The following is a 16,112-nucleotide window of genomic DNA, read 5'->3' on the forward strand; positions in this document are numbered from 1 at the left end:
TCCCATTCTTACCTAAATGATATCTAAAAGTCACTCCGTAAACAAAAAGCACTGAAACACACATGCACATTCACTCAGATGCTCACTGAGAGATGTACCATGACCATCACCACATATTCAGCTTTACATCCCCTCGTTCTACTTTTGATGAAGGAAAGCCTTACCTGGTGGACCCTGTAGTCCTGGAAGCCCTAAATGAAAAGGAGACAGGATAGTTTAAATTTTCATCACAGTTCTTTTTTGTCATTCAACATTGTGATTATTAGGATAAGCCTGTGCCGGGATTTATCCCTTCTGAAGATGCCAGCTGTGGTGCGGTGAAGGGACTTGCATGACCCATGGATGCTTAAAACTTTGCTGCAATGACAAACTGGTCAATGAACAACACGAGCCTTAGCTCCATTAGAATTCCATTGATAAAAGTGAGGACCTCATCCAGAACTGGGAGGCTCCCCTGGGTCAGGGGATTTTTGGCAGTGAGCTCCTGATAGCCAGCCATTCACTCTGCACTCAGTGTGCCATGCAAAATCACTACCCAAAAGGGGCAGAAAAGATGGCAGAGCAAACAGACACATAGTAGAGAGGCCTACGGCCTTCCACAGTTGGCAGGGAGGGTTCTTTGATCTTTTCTGCTGGACTCTAAGGATCCAGTTCAAATCTCAGGGCTACATCTCATTGTGACTGCCAGTGTAAAAATATTAAACAAAATGTACTTTGGACTCAGTTATGTCATTTTTGACATAAAACATGCTTTCACCAAAATTAGGTACTGTATTTTTTAAACCCTTCTAGCTGACCATTGTACTGGTCAATCCATCCATCCAGCTATTCACTCATTCTCACAGCCAGCTGCTCATCTGTCCATTAAATATGGAGGTCGTTCTTTCATACATTTCCATCTCCCAATATTTTTTGTTCCATATTTCTATGTTTTAAAATACAAGGTGATGTATTTTTGTATATTTCCAGAAATGCACTGACCTGGCTGACCAGCATCTCCTGGTGGACCAGATGGCCCTCTGATTCCTGTTAAGCCCATTGGTCCTGGCTCACCTGCAGACAAAGTCATATTCCAGTTACCACCTCTGAGTTGTCATTTTGAGTGGACATCCACGTTATTCAACATGTGAAATGCTCTCCTTCTCCCATACTTTCAAGTTCTCACTCACCTCTTGAACCTTTCAGCCCATCAGCACCTGGAGGACCTGTGAAGGACAAAAATAACAACAATGAGTGGATCTGCAACCTGCATAGAGACAGTGGAGGAAAAGCTACAAAGAAACATGAATGTAAGTGAGAATGACAAGATGCTTGCAGCCTTCACCTTTCTTCTTGATGGCCGATACCATGATACTATACAGAAGAAGCCTGAAAACCCAAAGTCTAGGGTCTCCTTCTCAACTCACAGAAGGTCAGCCAACGAGCTGTTGATCATCTTTCATTTTAACAAATTACTAAATGTATTTTATTAATTATGTAATGTGATGAGTGCTGGGGTGTTACAGTCATTATTGCTACTGCGGTACAGAACAATGTCCTGGGTTCAAATCCCATGATGAATGTTGTGAAGCTCTTACTCTGCCACAAAAACCCAAAACAAAGGGTCTCAGGTAACAGGATTTCACTAGAGACCATTTCCGCTGCCCCATACTGACTTCAGCAAAAACGGTCAGAATGAGGGTGGCTCAGAAAAGATGGCCCTGAAAATCAGTATGCTGGCTTGTAGTACTCACCTGCAGATCCTTTAGCTCCAGCCTCTCCTGCAGGTCCTGGGAGTCCACGAAGGCCGGGTTCACCTGTGGACAAAAGAGGGACAGATACATCATCCAGCCTCTGCACTAAAAAACTCAAAATAGGAAATATGGAATAGAACACAATAAACCTTTAAAAGAGTACTGCATCTGGAAAGTTAAAAAGTGGGGTTATACGATCAAATGGATAGACACTGTAGGAGTTTATGCTAAACACATTGTATTTGTCTTCTGAAATATGTTGAAAACAGTGTGATACATAATAGAAGGACTAAAAAATCGAAACAATACATATTCAAAAAATAGGTGCAAATCTCAGAGCTGGGGTCTTCTCATTTCTCATTCTAGCAGCAGCTTTTGCCTTTGGCTTTACTGGTTGTACTGCCTGACCACTGGCTGGTCTTCTACAAAGAAACAGCATATTCTGAAAACATCCGAAGGCACCTTTCACAGAAAACTTCTCATAGGATCGGATGAGTGTCATAACGTCAGTAATGTTTTAATATAACTGATTTCCAAAACGTTTTCACTGTGGGGGCATAGCCTATGGGTGAAGAGAATGAACAATACAATTGGGCTTACCACTGATGTTACAATAAAGAAATAAACATTACAAAAGACAAAACGTTGGAACAAATTCTTGTTCCCCATGGGGACATTTCTCTTAATGCTGCTTTTAAAGAGCATTGTGACAGTATGCTTTGTGAAAGGCGTCACTTGAAAGATGGACAGAATGTCAGATCCGGATTAAAGGCCTTTTGGCCCCTGGTGCTCTATGATGGGTTAATTAAATGCAGGCTATGCTCACTGATCATCTGGGGCACCAGTGTCTGTTGCTGACTTTTTAATTGGCAGAAAGAAATTGCAATAGATGCCCATTCCTTCTCTCCTAATGACTGTGTTAAGACAGGACAATATGGTGGCCATTGAGGTTGGTAGAAAGGACCTCAAAGACACCTAAGGAGAGCTATTAAGTAATCATAACCAATGGTGAGATTATGGGACAGACTGCGCCATCAAAAAACAGTCAAATGATGCACAGTCCACAACACAAGCCATCACAGTCCAGTCTTTCTATATGTGAAGTTTATGCTACAAAAATCCCTGGGTTTCAATGGGAATCCTCCGATGAAGATGAGAAGTTGTCTTGGGAAGACACACCTAATAAGGGAGTAGAGTCTGCCCACTGAAGCTGTGATTAAACACAGGCACACAGCCTCATCTGGTCATATGTGGCCGAGACCCAGAATAAAAGGAGGAGCTGGATGAAGAGCTGCTAGTTCACTTCCATTCCAGGTGTAAATACAAGAAGTGGGACCCTTACCCTGATAATGCAGGAGTGAAATCTTAAAGAGGTGAAGACTCTGGTATGCTTAAGAGGCTCACTGTCTGTTTGTCACAGTTTGTTTATTCTGTTTAAACAAATGTAAACTTTGTGTTCTGAGATGAAAAATCTATGCCAAGCGTTTTTTTGTTTTGGTTGGCAGAGCATCACTTGATAGTTACAGGACATACCTGGAGGTCCACGTGGACCCTTCTCACCCTGGTCACCTGTGGAAACAGATTAAAAAAAACAGTCAATCACACATAAATGAAAGGAAATATCAATTGTTTGCAATAAAATGTTTAGTGGGGTAGTTTACAAATCAAACCCTGTCACGAACATCGTCGCTTTCATGAAATACTTTAGATGCAGGAATGGATACTTTGGGGACAAATTGACTAAAACTGGAGAAACTGGGCTTAAAGGGTACACTAAAGTGGGCAAATAACCAAAGCTGTCTAGAGACGTGGCAGGAAAGTTGTGTATTTCTCACATGCAGAGATGGAAATCACCGACCTAGAAGCAGTAAAGAAGACCACTATCTACGGATTTGCTTATGATTACATTGGGCCTATGATCCATTACAGAGGGACTGCTTACCCTTTGGTCCAGCTGAGCCAACAATTCCTTTATCACCTGTGAAACAAATAAAAAGACAATGTCAGAGAAGAGCATTAACATGGGGAGCTCTAAGGAGCCAATATCGTGGAAAAAGTGTGAACATCTGCCTGCCAGAGTTCAAACAGTAGAAACATACAAAGAATTGTGGGATTGAAACACGGTACCAGTGAAATTCAGGGGACAGAAAAACATCTTACAGTCATGCTAAGCATAATATCTCACTTACAAAATGACTGAGAATGTCATGTGAACATGCAGATTATGGTGGGCCAGACTTTGCAAAAAGCCTAGGGCCAATTTTGGATCCCAGTCTATCTGTTTTCATAGCTCATGTCTGGTCTGTTAACTGCTCTGGCAGGAACGCAATAAGACTCAAAGACTATAAGGCTGCAGGTTCAGATCCCACCGCTAGGTCACTGTGTTGTAGGTGAGCCACTTGTCTGCCTTATATATTAATTATAATAATAATCCAGCTAGGTATAAGGTAGGCAAACTGCACATTTAACAAACATTACTATACAAAAAAGTCAACCTTAGTGGTGTGCAGACACACTTTTAAATATCACTGCCCCAGTCCTTGCGGGTTTATTTCTGTCACATGAGCTAAGGGTGTAGAATGATCCCAGGTTTTAAAGGAGCCTTCAGAGATGGAGTGTGTGCAACTGAAAATCAGAGACATGTACTGACCAGCTTGCACCCCCTCATTCTACTGCAAGTTTAAAACAAATATGTTTGTAACAACCTTGTCTGGAATTAGCTCCAAGGGACTCCAGAATTAATTCCCAGCTAATTCAGCCTATATCCCCACTAACATATGCCTATGTTGACTGGGATGCCATATCCCTAGCTAAGTGAATTAGCAGATTACAGGCCATCTGCTTTTTGTTCGCATGGCGGACTTGTTACCTGTCTGACAACTGCTTGTCATACCTTTAGGACCAGGTTGCCCTGCTTCACCTCTGAAACCTTGTGGACCAGGAGAACCTGAATAAAGAGAAAGGCAGGTTATCAAAAGTGAAATGCCATTAACTATCATTGATATTATGCTTTTAAGTTATTGATCATATTTCAAACCATCTCTAATTCCATACTAAGATGTCCCATTACTTACCAATAGGACCTGGAGGACCTTGCAAGCCCATTGCACCTTAGGAACATAAGAGAGAAAATTTGATTATCTTTCTCTGAATAATCACATCTTACAGCAGAATTTGTGCAAAAGAATACTCAAGACAATACCTTTAATTCCCATTTGACCAGGCAATCCAGGAACACCTGGTGGTCCGGAATCTCCTGGGCTGCCTGTAAGCAGAAAGTCTTATCACCCAATTGCCTACCAACATCTATAATTGCAATGGTCCAGTAAGACAGAAAGAACCAAAGCTGAACAAGCCAATAAAAGGCAGATGGCCTCCTTGTGTGGATGAAACCTTTGATGAGTGCTACGCAAATGCATTGTTTGCTTGGTACTTCAGTGCCGTTTCTGCTTGCTCATTACACTGCTTTTTGTGTGTTTAATGTTTCCAAACTCTAACTTAGTCATGTGGCTAAATGTTGTAGCCAGCACATGCAGGGCGGTGTTTGTTTGTGTAGTCAGTTCCTGGGTAGAAAATCTGACCTAATGTCAAAAGGGAAGATTTTGTACCCTGATTTTTTTTTAAAACTTGGAATTTCATTTACACAATCTTGTAGTGTAGTTTTACTTTTTAGTAAAACCTCATACTGTAAATCAGTTATATGCACGCAATTCATGTTCATGATGTCTGGCACATAACTTCCATAGATGATACCCAAAAACACAGATTTTTAATAACAGCATACAATGATATCACAAATTTATGTAATTAACGCCCCTTCTCTCACACAGCAAAATAGCCAGTGTTAACTATTTAAGTAACATTTAAAAGGTGCCCAAAAAGAGTGCTACTGTAACACTGGCAGATTCTAAGATGAACTGTATTGGATTTTGTAATGTACTTTGATTTGAATAAATAATAAGACTATGCCTCTCTATAGCAAAAACCATTCCTGGTAAGAATAAAACCACATTTTGCCTGCCTTATGTGGTACAAACATACCTTTTTCTCCCTTTTCACCGAAGCCAGGAGGGCCTGGTTCACCACGAGGTCCAGGCTGGCCGTCTCGTCCCCTAAGTCCCATCTGGCCCTCGGGTCCATGGTCCCCTGAGAAGATGATAAGCGGTTGTTTTGAATTCAGTCACATACCTTCATTTTCTTTAAGTAACAAGAAAATCCTGGGATTGTCTCTGGATGTTTTTGAGTATGTTGGTAAATAGCTTTTGAGCTGAAATGGAACCGGGTGACAGCACCCAATACACAGCAGTGCAGGTTATATTGCTTTTAAATTTTTAGATCCAAGGTGATCTAAAGAAGGTTACTGTTGATTTGATTGTTTTATGACTTACTCTCAATACTGGCAAGATATGCAGTGCCCAGCCAACCCTTTATTTCAATAAACAGGTTGGGAGAGTGGATGGATAAATAAAAAAATCATTCTTATGGTTTTATCTAGAAGAGTGCATGGGAAATTTTATAAATATTTCAAAAGCTCTGCCTGGATGACATTGGTTTGGCTTGTACGTTCTCAAACGTACAGATAGGATATATTTCATTTACTCACCTTGGCTGCCTTTTTGCCCTTTAGGCCCTTCTGGTCCAGCATGACCTGGTATTCCTGGAAGACCTATGAAGCAAATTAAAGGTCACACTCTAGAACTTGAGAGCGGACAATCCAATAAACTGTTCAAAAACTGAAAATATCAACACATCTTCCAGTATGCTAATATGGAACTGGATCCTAGAGATAACATATTACCTGGTGGTCCCACATTCCCGATGTCACCTTTGAAAATAAATAAGAAGCTGTTTTAGCTGAGTCATCTTATCATTAGCTTTAACATTTTTTTATTTGGATTAAATGTCATAAAAGCATCTGTAAACCTGAACAGGGGATTTTGTAGCTCTTGCCTGATACAGCTAATACAGATTATTACTCCATCTCTCTTAGTGTACCATCTAGTGCAGAACTTCAGAGTTCATTCCATAATGCATCTTAAAATGGAGATATCTTACTGATTCAAGATTCACAAATTAATCTATCAGTCATATCCCTCTACACCTAAAATCTGATTACAATGTTCTTTGGAGTTTCATTGCACATCATGTGTATATTTACCTTTAGTGCCCTGTGAGCCAGTATCACCTGAAAAAGAAAAAAAGTTGTTGTATATAAAAAAAGCAAATATAAAGAATGTTCTTTAACACTAAAAGACATGGGGCCACAACTGAACTTCTGCAAGCTTGTGTTTCTATGGTATGAAAGAGGGCCTGGAGTGACCATGACTGGACACTTAAGACTACAGAGCAGGACACGAATTGCTCTGGTAGTACATGCACTGGCAGTGGTAACATTGCTAATGACAGCAGGCCACCACCAGTAGAGGATACTATGCTTTAACAATGTGAATGGAGCCTTGGAAAGACTTGTTCTTGAGGTAACAATAAGAGTCTAGGACACTGGGAAACAAGGGGAATTATTCTAGCCAGCAGGTGACCCAAAAATTGTACATGGGCCCCCTGCTCTTCCACTGAAAGTATCTTGGGTAGGCCTGGCCCTGAAATGAGATATGGGGTATATCTGGAGCCACTAAGGGGAGCTCTAGAAGAACAGCCAGGAGCTCTTAAAATCATTCTTGACTGGGACTTCAAAGCCTTTTCAGTTGCCTGGATAGTGAAAATGGAGTCAGGTACAAGTTAGGCAAAAATTCAAATGGCAGGAGGAAGAAAGGCCAGAATAAGAGCAGAAGGAATTGTTGTAAAGAGATGAGAGATGTAAATAAGTGCATTCCATAAGAGAGTCAGGTTTCAGTCATCTGTGGCATTTATCATGGCTTATATGCTGTTTGGAACCCCCATACCTTCGGCTAGCTTTTACTATTTGTAATATTTTATGTTTTGTTGTCATACTTTGGTTTCCTCGGCTCATTTTTGGGTTAGGGTGAGGTCTCATCAAGATTGTCCCCAATAGACAATAGCACACAAGTAGAACAATGAAAACCTGGGCATCTCTGCAGCAGATGGAGGAACTTAGTGGTGCAAGTGACCTCATATGTACATATGGGGTCCATGCAGGAGCAATAAGCACAAACTCTTCAATGAGATTTTAAGAGTTATGGTGTGGTGGCTATTTAACATCTCTATGAAGCTTTTCATGAGCTAAAAACCCTATGACCCCAGTTCACTGGCTTTATACTACTGAGGCTGTGACTAAGACCATCAATGGTACCTACAGTATGTTGCTTCCAAGATGTGGTACTCCCTGATTCCAACCGGAAGCAGGCCTGCAGTTTTAATAGATGAGGGTAAAGTGCTCCAGTTAAAAGGGTGGTTCAAGTTATCATGCCTTTCTACTTGACCCCGAGTCAGTTGGAAGGAAAGAAGGATGAACGGAGGGGCAGGTAAAAGCTCAGTTTAGGGTAACGCAGTTAAAAAGTCAAAATCAGCACTTTTCACACCATGTCCAATATTTACAGCTTATCTAAAAACAAAGAGTATAAACGGGTATCAAAGAGGACTCAAGAAGACATGATGCTGAATTTATCACATTCTAAATAAAAAAAAAAAATGGATACACGCTTTAATTAGAAAGTGGAAAGCTGCATGAGACTGGGTGTTCGTGGTGGTCACTTCTTGTACTTTAAACTGTCTGCTAGATATTTCACCTGCAGTTATACAAAGTCCAGTCTCTTAAAAATAGGTGGAACCACCAACTGGGAACCCATCAGCATCAAGAATTGTTGACGGTGTGTGTGTTCACTATATATCACTATTTCAATCATAAATCATAAATGGTTTAATGATAAAAATGAAGTTCAGCTCTAGCAGTTATGTCCAATTTTCCTAAGTGTGCCATTTACTTTTTTTATCTACAATGACAAAAGAAAAGCCAGAGCTGCAGAAGGTAATGCTGAGCAGATGAATATACAAATCGCTGATTTACTGTAGCTTTGCTATCCTCCATTTTGCCATCTGAATACAATACAATGGCATTCTGAGCATGAATCAAAATGTGGATTGTCTTTCATTGATACTTTCTCTATACTTGTCATGACCTTTGTGACATGTGAATGGTACATGATAAATTATACATGATAATCATCTTTTTTTGTATTTTTACATTTATTTGGAAGTCCAAATAACGAATGCATTCATTACAGTTTCATAAGCTATAAAGATATGATCTCCCAACTTCAACATAAGTGGGTGCCAGAAAACATTTGCCCAAAAGGAGTCATCATCTAACATAACTACTCACTTTTCATTAAAGGAATGAAGTGCTGCAGTGGAAGCCCTGCTTTCAAATCCAGGCCCAAGGCTCTGGAGTCTTATAACTGCAGGCACATCAGCACACAATTAGAGGCTGACATATTAGTCTTGGTTGTGAAGAGTTAACAGCCTGTGCTCTGCTGTGACTGATGAACATCCATTATGGTCATCTAGCTCAGTGACTGCTTTATCCTTGCAGATTGTGTGTGCCTCCTTGTCTGATCCTGTCAACTTGACTAAAACATGAGGGCCGGATTTCGATCTTAGGGAAGAGGGCAACTAGAAAGTACCCATCTCTTTTACTAGTGGGACTGTGGATTACAGATAAATCTATACCATGGTGTCCCTAGCAATCTAAACAACTGAGGGATTACTCCCATTGACCTCAATGGAACTTTACATTTCTGTATTATACTTTTACTAGTCATATTCTGAATACGATTCAATTTTAATTAGTCAGAATTTAACTTAGAGATGGCAAATATGTGGTCACAATTTGAATTGGAGATTATTTCAGTAGTTTCCTCCCACAGTCCAAAGACATGCAGGTTAGGTGCATTGGTGATTCTAAATTATCCCTAGTGTGTGTGTGCCCTGCGGTGGGCTGGCGCCCTGCCTGGGGTTTGTTTCCTGCCTTGCACCCTGTGTTGGCTGGGATTGGCTCCAGCAGACCCCTGTGACCCTGTAGTTAGGATATAACGGGTTGGATAATGGATACATGGATGGATTATTTCAGTAGTCAAAATTTGAATTAAAGAATCTATAAGTATAGTAGATATCTGTAATAATATTTCCAATAGTCAGAATCCAAGTTAGAGATACCTATAATTACATTTTCAATAGTTTAAATTTAGACTGTACAGTATATATTTGTTACAGATATCTATTTAATTCAACTCAATTCTGTTTATTTGTATAGTAGTCTCTACTGAGTGTAAGTCCAGAGCACAGTGACAGGTTCTCAGGTAAAATGGCGATACAAATTACTAACTAGATAACGAGTACACATAAAGACGCAGAATTGTTTAAAAAAACAGTGATATAACACAGTTTGAAACATAACTGGAACCTAACAATATTTGTCTATTAATTAAGTTAAACTATCTGTAATTACATTTTGTCAAGTCAAAATTATACTTTTGAAATATTTAATGCAAACATATGAAAAATATCTGAAATTCTAATTGTAATTAGTAAAAACATAATTTTACACACCTGAAATAAACTTGCATTAATAAAAATGCAACTACAATAATCTAGAATTGAATGCAACAGTGAACTTAATTATGAAACTATGGATATCTGCAAGTCAAATTCTGACTAATGCGGAGATACTTCAAATAGGAAATAACAAGAGACACGACATAAATGTTAAAACATCTGGCCAAATCAGCCACACCTGTGAATGTCTTTATATATCCATACAGTCAAATTCTGTAAACATGAGGTGTGAACAGAGTAAGACAGAGAGAGAAGCATACGTGACAGAAGGCTCGACAGCACAAGATGGATTGACTGGTAGAGCAAGGCAGTTAAGGCCATGTCTTCTGGTACATTAAACTACTTCTCTCTCTCTTCTTCTCTTTCAATCTAACAGGTGTTTACTCAGGTTAGTCAGTTGCCCCCTTCAAAGAAGATATGGAGCTGAACGTTTATGACTGGATGGCCTTCATGATGTCACCCTCCTTTAGTTGTCTTTCATACAAGAGAGATGAAGCCCCTTTTCTAAATCCAGCTCAGGGGGTCTTAAAATACACCACCATAAACAGAATTAAAGATACAGATACTTCACACAGGTAACAGAAAATGCAGCTCTCACTTCATCTATTTGGTTAGTCTACTTCACATGTTTGACTGTGAAAATCTTGCATACTGAAAAGCACACAAGCTTACTGATTAGTGATATTAAACAGTCCTGTAAGAACCTTATCCTGGGGGTTGACCGTCTGACACTAACTGTAAGCTATATGTCTTTTAGAAATTAAGAGCATGGAAATTTTTGGATTTCTAATTTTTAATGCATATCAAAAAACGCTATTGTTCATACGTCCAAAAAAACAAAAAGATAAAAAAAAAACATTAAATGTACATAAGAAAAAAAAAAGACACACACAATCATACAAGAAATATCTGTAATCCCTCGTTAAATCCTCAAATAGGGTGTGGGGATTAGGATGTGAATAAAGAAATGTCATCTTTAGTTTTAACTAACAAGACTTAAGTACTTTTTGAAGCAGTTAACTTTTCTGAAATTCTGTTAGTGTGATCAGTTTTCCATCTTATTTTATTTATGTATGTAAAATAAAACTTGACATTTATTAAATAAAAGGATGAAAGGAACAACAGCAGTTAAAGGTAAACATATAAGAAGTCGGGCCTATACATAGAACTGCACCAGACCAGTATTTGTATAACTGCTTACCTTTAGGTCCCGGATCACCTTTTTCACCTTTGACGTAGGCTGTAAAACAAGAGGAGACAGTGTATCACTCATATTGTATTAAAGATCTTATAAAGGTGCTCACTAATGATTTTATCAAAAAAGTATTGATAGTATTATAATAAATAATGACTATCAACCATTTGTTTTTGATCTTGCGGAACTTGTGTCAGTCACTCATTCTTTATTGGCATGGCACCTTCCACCATAGTACCTTCCCAGTGTACTTCTCAAGGTAAAAAACAAGATAAAAAAATCTACAGAAGGTAAGATAAAGTACATCCAGTTCCTCCATTTACCAAACCTGAATAATCAATCTATAAGGTTACAGAGAACTTAAGCCCATCACCACAGTATTGGTGCAAAGAAGGAACCAAAACTGGACGTTACAGGGCACACGCAGTGGAGATATATAGTAAATTTGGACCTGCCAATCAGCTTAACATTGTGATGTAAGTAGAAAAACCACAAGATGACAAAGAGAGAATAGACATACTTCAGTAAAGAAGTTTGAACTGTACAGGATTCAAATCTAGACTCTAGGACATTAAGCAACAGAACAAACCTCTTCACAACAAAGGTGATGTCTGTCCAATTGTCCATTTATTTTCAGAGGTGGCATTCAGTGTCAGTCAGAAGACAGGAATCAGTAACTGATGGAATGCAAGTTCATCACAAGGCATACTCATACTCATTCAGAGTGAGTAAATTTAAGGAATTTGAGATATGAGAGGAAATTGGAGTTCATGAATTTGGGGACACAATGCAAACTTCATGCATACAGCAAACAAGACCAAGAATTGTACCCTTGAAAATGTGAGGTAGGAGTGCTAAACAACTGTCACCCATAATTTAATTTAATTGGCCTCATCAGGCTAAACCAGACTGTTGTCATGCAGATGCATCATACCTTTTATGCTGTCTGACTGAAGTTCAGCTTTCAAAGTTTCTTTCACAAGCAACCGAAGGTCACTGTCACTTTCCCCGACTGCAGCACCCAAGTTGACACCTGATCCAGATCTGCCTAAGATAGAATTTTGGCCGTTCAAATCCGTAGAAACCAAACGGCTGGTGCGCACAGTGTCACTTTCAAGCTTTGCCACACGATTCTTCAATTTATTGACTTCTTCAGCTGCAATATAAAAAAAGGCTTGTCACACTTCCTTACAAATCAGCACTCCAATTTATATCCATTAAGAAGTTAAATTATTCTTATATTCCCATTTCTGGCTGTTTAAAGCCACACCAGTACACCAAAGAAAGAAGCTCACATTGCATGTAGATTTTTAAGACTAAATGGTATATACATTATTCACTATGGCACCTGTAAAATATCATTATGGGTGTATGACAATTCCTGCCGTTTTATTCTGCTCAGTTTTCTTAGAACCTACTGTAATTATACAGTATGTATCATTACTATGATAACATCAATTCAACACCATCTTGGGGCCTTCACATGTAATGGCCACCAATGTTTTCTGTCTTTCTTTCATGGCTATTGCTGGCTGCATGACACAAAAGTCATATAACGTATTGCATCGTCATGCTCTGCCTATTCAAGCTGGCAGCACACAGCTTCGGGTATCCTAGCTTTGGGATAACTTGAATTGATTACTTGTGTTTGCTTTGCTGATTTTTGCTTAATAACTAGCTTATTTTCTAGTTTGGCTTTTTTCACTTTGATTTGAATTTTTTACTTTACAAGTCGCTAACCTGAAAAAGCAGAAGCTAAAGGATGGGCATAAAGTGAACTCTCAATGGTTTCCCTTACTAATCAAATGTGAACTGCCCACACTTTAGGGATTTTTTACAGCACATACTCCTCTTTGATTTGTCTCCATGTTGCTAAAGAAACCCTGATGACCCAGAGACAGGATGGTTGGATCAAAAACACTGATGGGTAAGTACACAAATTACTGAGAACAAAACTAAAATTGATAAATAAAGCAATAGGTATGATGTGTGAGATTTCAATGTAAAAATGCAGAACCAATCAACGCTCACAATATAAAGGGCACTTTAAATGACGATCTACACCATGAAACCAGAACTCAAGTGCAAAATGATGGTAGTCTGTCTTCAAGAGTCGAACCCCGAATTGTTCTCTCCTTAAGTATCCAAACAGACACATGAACATATCACAGAGTAACAGGACAAGAAAATATATTCTGTTTTTTATAATGGGGTAGTCGAAGTCCAGATTTAAACTAAATGAAAAGTTTCAGCTGGACATGAAATGGGCCATTTATATTTAGAAACCTACAAACATAAGTGAAATTAAGCAACTTATCATCAAGAGAAGCAGGACAAAAGTTCTCCACCATAAAGGGAAAGGCAGATGAACAATTACAGGAAACAGTTGGCTGAGGAAGCAAAAGGTGGAGTTACTGAATCTAAGGATGCTGGGCATTGTTTTTTCCTTGTTAACGTTTTATGTTATTTGTTCACTCCAAAAATCTGATTCAGTATCAAACATATGCAAAAACTCAGCTCACTAAAAGAAGTTAATAGTTATGTATTTCTTCTGACCATAATGTATATCATTAACCTAACAAGCCATCATATTTTCCATGCCTGAAATACAACAGAAAAATTGAAACAGCATCATGGGCAATATTTTATAAACTGTTTAGTCTTGTCATGATCATCTTACCTAGAGCAATTAAACCAAATAGTAACCCAAGGAGCAGGAGCAGTCCTAGAAGCAATCCCAAAAGCCACTTCCACCAGCTACAGCGGCCACAGCAACCTCCTCCTCCCCCTCCGCCGCCGCCGCCACCATAGTCATCATCTTTTCGAATTTCTGAGGAAAAGAGCAAAGAATAACTGGTTTATAGGCAGAACTAGAGATCTGGGTCATACATCGCTCACAATACTTATAAAATAATTTTTGGGATTTTAACAAAATTAACAGTTTCAATTAGTTACATATTGAGTCGTGTAGAGAAGCAGGCATCTCTTTGCCTGATTTCTATAAAGGTTTTATCACAAGTTCCATCTTTGATGGAACTGCATCATGTGGTTGTAACCACTCATCCATTTTATAAGATTTCACGTTCCAGAACAGATTTGTGGCGAGATTAAGTCAGTCCCGATAAGAATTATGTGCAGGGCACATGCACACTCGGCCATTTTAGTGACCTTGGTTAACCTAATAGCTTGTTAGGAGAGGAAACCAGAACCTTCTGAGGAAATGCTTGTGAGAATGGGGAGGACTTGCAAATCTCACTAAGCCAGAAATCAAAGTATACCCAGGAACCATGAGGCGGAGACTGTGTGGTATTCAAGAAGAAGTTAAAGAAACATTTTTATTAATGGCAATGGGTTGATTGAATCAAAACTAACAGTGGGAAATAAATATTTCACAAACTAAACTATTTTGTTTATTTATTTTCAAAGTGATTATTAAAATTAAAATGAAGGTACATTTAATCCAAAAAGTATGGTATTTTACTGACCAAACCTACATTTCTGAAAACTTACATTATGAGTCATACTTCAGAGAGTTTGTGAAGATTAATTTTCTGTGCCTTGCTGGAGTCCCAGCAGCAATGCAGGTCCACCAGTTCATCGCACACTCCTACAATCATTCAACTCACACAAATGTCTTCAACACACAGGAGTAGCTGAAGACACACACCAGGATAATGAGTGGAGTGGGAATCCAATCCAGGTCTCAGGAGCTTACAGCCAACACCATGAACCTCTCTGCCACCATACTTCTTCAACAATATTTAATTTGTTCCTAACTACATGTGGACAGGTAAGTTGGGGGGTTAGCATACTATGTGTAGGTGTATCTTGGGAGGGGTGTATTTATAGCATTTCTTCCTCATATACAGTATGTTCATTGTTTGACTTGTTAGTGATGGGGAAAGAAGATGTGTCACCATAAGGCGATTTTGTTTATACAATGTCCTTATATCAACCATAAATGTAAAAGTATGTAATGTATTATGATCCCATAATCCATGTACGTTCTGCACCTCCTGTTCTCGTTCTATACAATGTGCCACCCTATCACTTCTAGATATTTTTTTGCATGCTTCCACATCCATGAATTGAATTTGTAAAAGTTCACACTGTTGAGCCAAATAAGACTAGACTAGAAATAAGAAAATAAGGATAGTGATTGTGAAAGATGGTTGGCTTCTCAAGAAATTATGACTTTTGGGGTGGCTGACACAGTTCTAAAAAATAGCAGTTTACAAAGACTGGGGACAAGAAACCTGTTTGCCAGAGTTCACATACAAACAAAAATTACATCATGATTTAGCTTCCATCTCCTGCAGGTACAACGAAAGCCATTCTCACCTGCATATGTTGCTTTGTCTTTGGTGGAGACTTTGTAGGAGCCAACTACAAAACATGAAAGGCATAAGAGAGTGGAATTTATATGAAATGTCTAGCAATAAAAACATGTACAGACAGCAAATAACAGAACATTAATAGCCGTGTGAGGAAAAAAGATTAAAGATTTTATACCACTACAATATTCAGAGATAGTTTAGGCAATGCTCCAAATTCCACAACACACCATGTCACCAATGATATACTGAAGTCGTGGGGTCTCTGCTCTTTGATTTTCTCTTTGATCTATTAGCCTATTATCATTCATCATGAGTTTT

The 16,112-nt window shown here is 38.8% G+C and overlaps 1 protein-coding gene across 1 annotated transcript in view; it reads right to left on the minus strand.

The window, feature by feature from the left end:
* Positions 1-16,112, minus strand: part of col17a1b (collagen, type XVII, alpha 1b) — a 75,857-nt gene that overhangs the window by 31,773 nt on the left and 27,972 nt on the right. The window contains exons 16-32 of the mRNA XM_051922614.1: positions 15,799-15,843; positions 14,138-14,287; positions 12,392-12,613; positions 11,425-11,502; positions 6,892-6,918; positions 6,532-6,558; positions 6,337-6,399; positions 5,775-5,879; positions 4,936-4,998; positions 4,808-4,843; positions 4,627-4,680; positions 3,676-3,711; positions 3,267-3,302; positions 1,734-1,796; positions 1,170-1,205; positions 982-1,053; positions 165-191 (exon numbers count right to left, since the gene is read on the minus strand). Of these exons, the coding sequence (XP_051778574.1) occupies positions 165-191; positions 982-1,053; positions 1,170-1,205; positions 1,734-1,796; positions 3,267-3,302; positions 3,676-3,711; positions 4,627-4,680; positions 4,808-4,843; positions 4,936-4,998; positions 5,775-5,879; positions 6,337-6,399; positions 6,532-6,558; positions 6,892-6,918; positions 11,425-11,502; positions 12,392-12,613; positions 14,138-14,287; positions 15,799-15,843 (1,140 nt within the window). The remainder of the gene's footprint in view (positions 1-164; positions 192-981; positions 1,054-1,169; positions 1,206-1,733; positions 1,797-3,266; positions 3,303-3,675; positions 3,712-4,626; positions 4,681-4,807; positions 4,844-4,935; positions 4,999-5,774; positions 5,880-6,336; positions 6,400-6,531; positions 6,559-6,891; positions 6,919-11,424; positions 11,503-12,391; positions 12,614-14,137; positions 14,288-15,798; positions 15,844-16,112) is intronic.

The sequence above is a fragment of the Erpetoichthys calabaricus genome, chromosome 2 (assembly GCF_900747795.2).
Source record: "Erpetoichthys calabaricus chromosome 2, fErpCal1.3, whole genome shotgun sequence".
Taxonomy (NCBI): domain Eukaryota; kingdom Metazoa; phylum Chordata; class Cladistia; order Polypteriformes; family Polypteridae; genus Erpetoichthys; species Erpetoichthys calabaricus.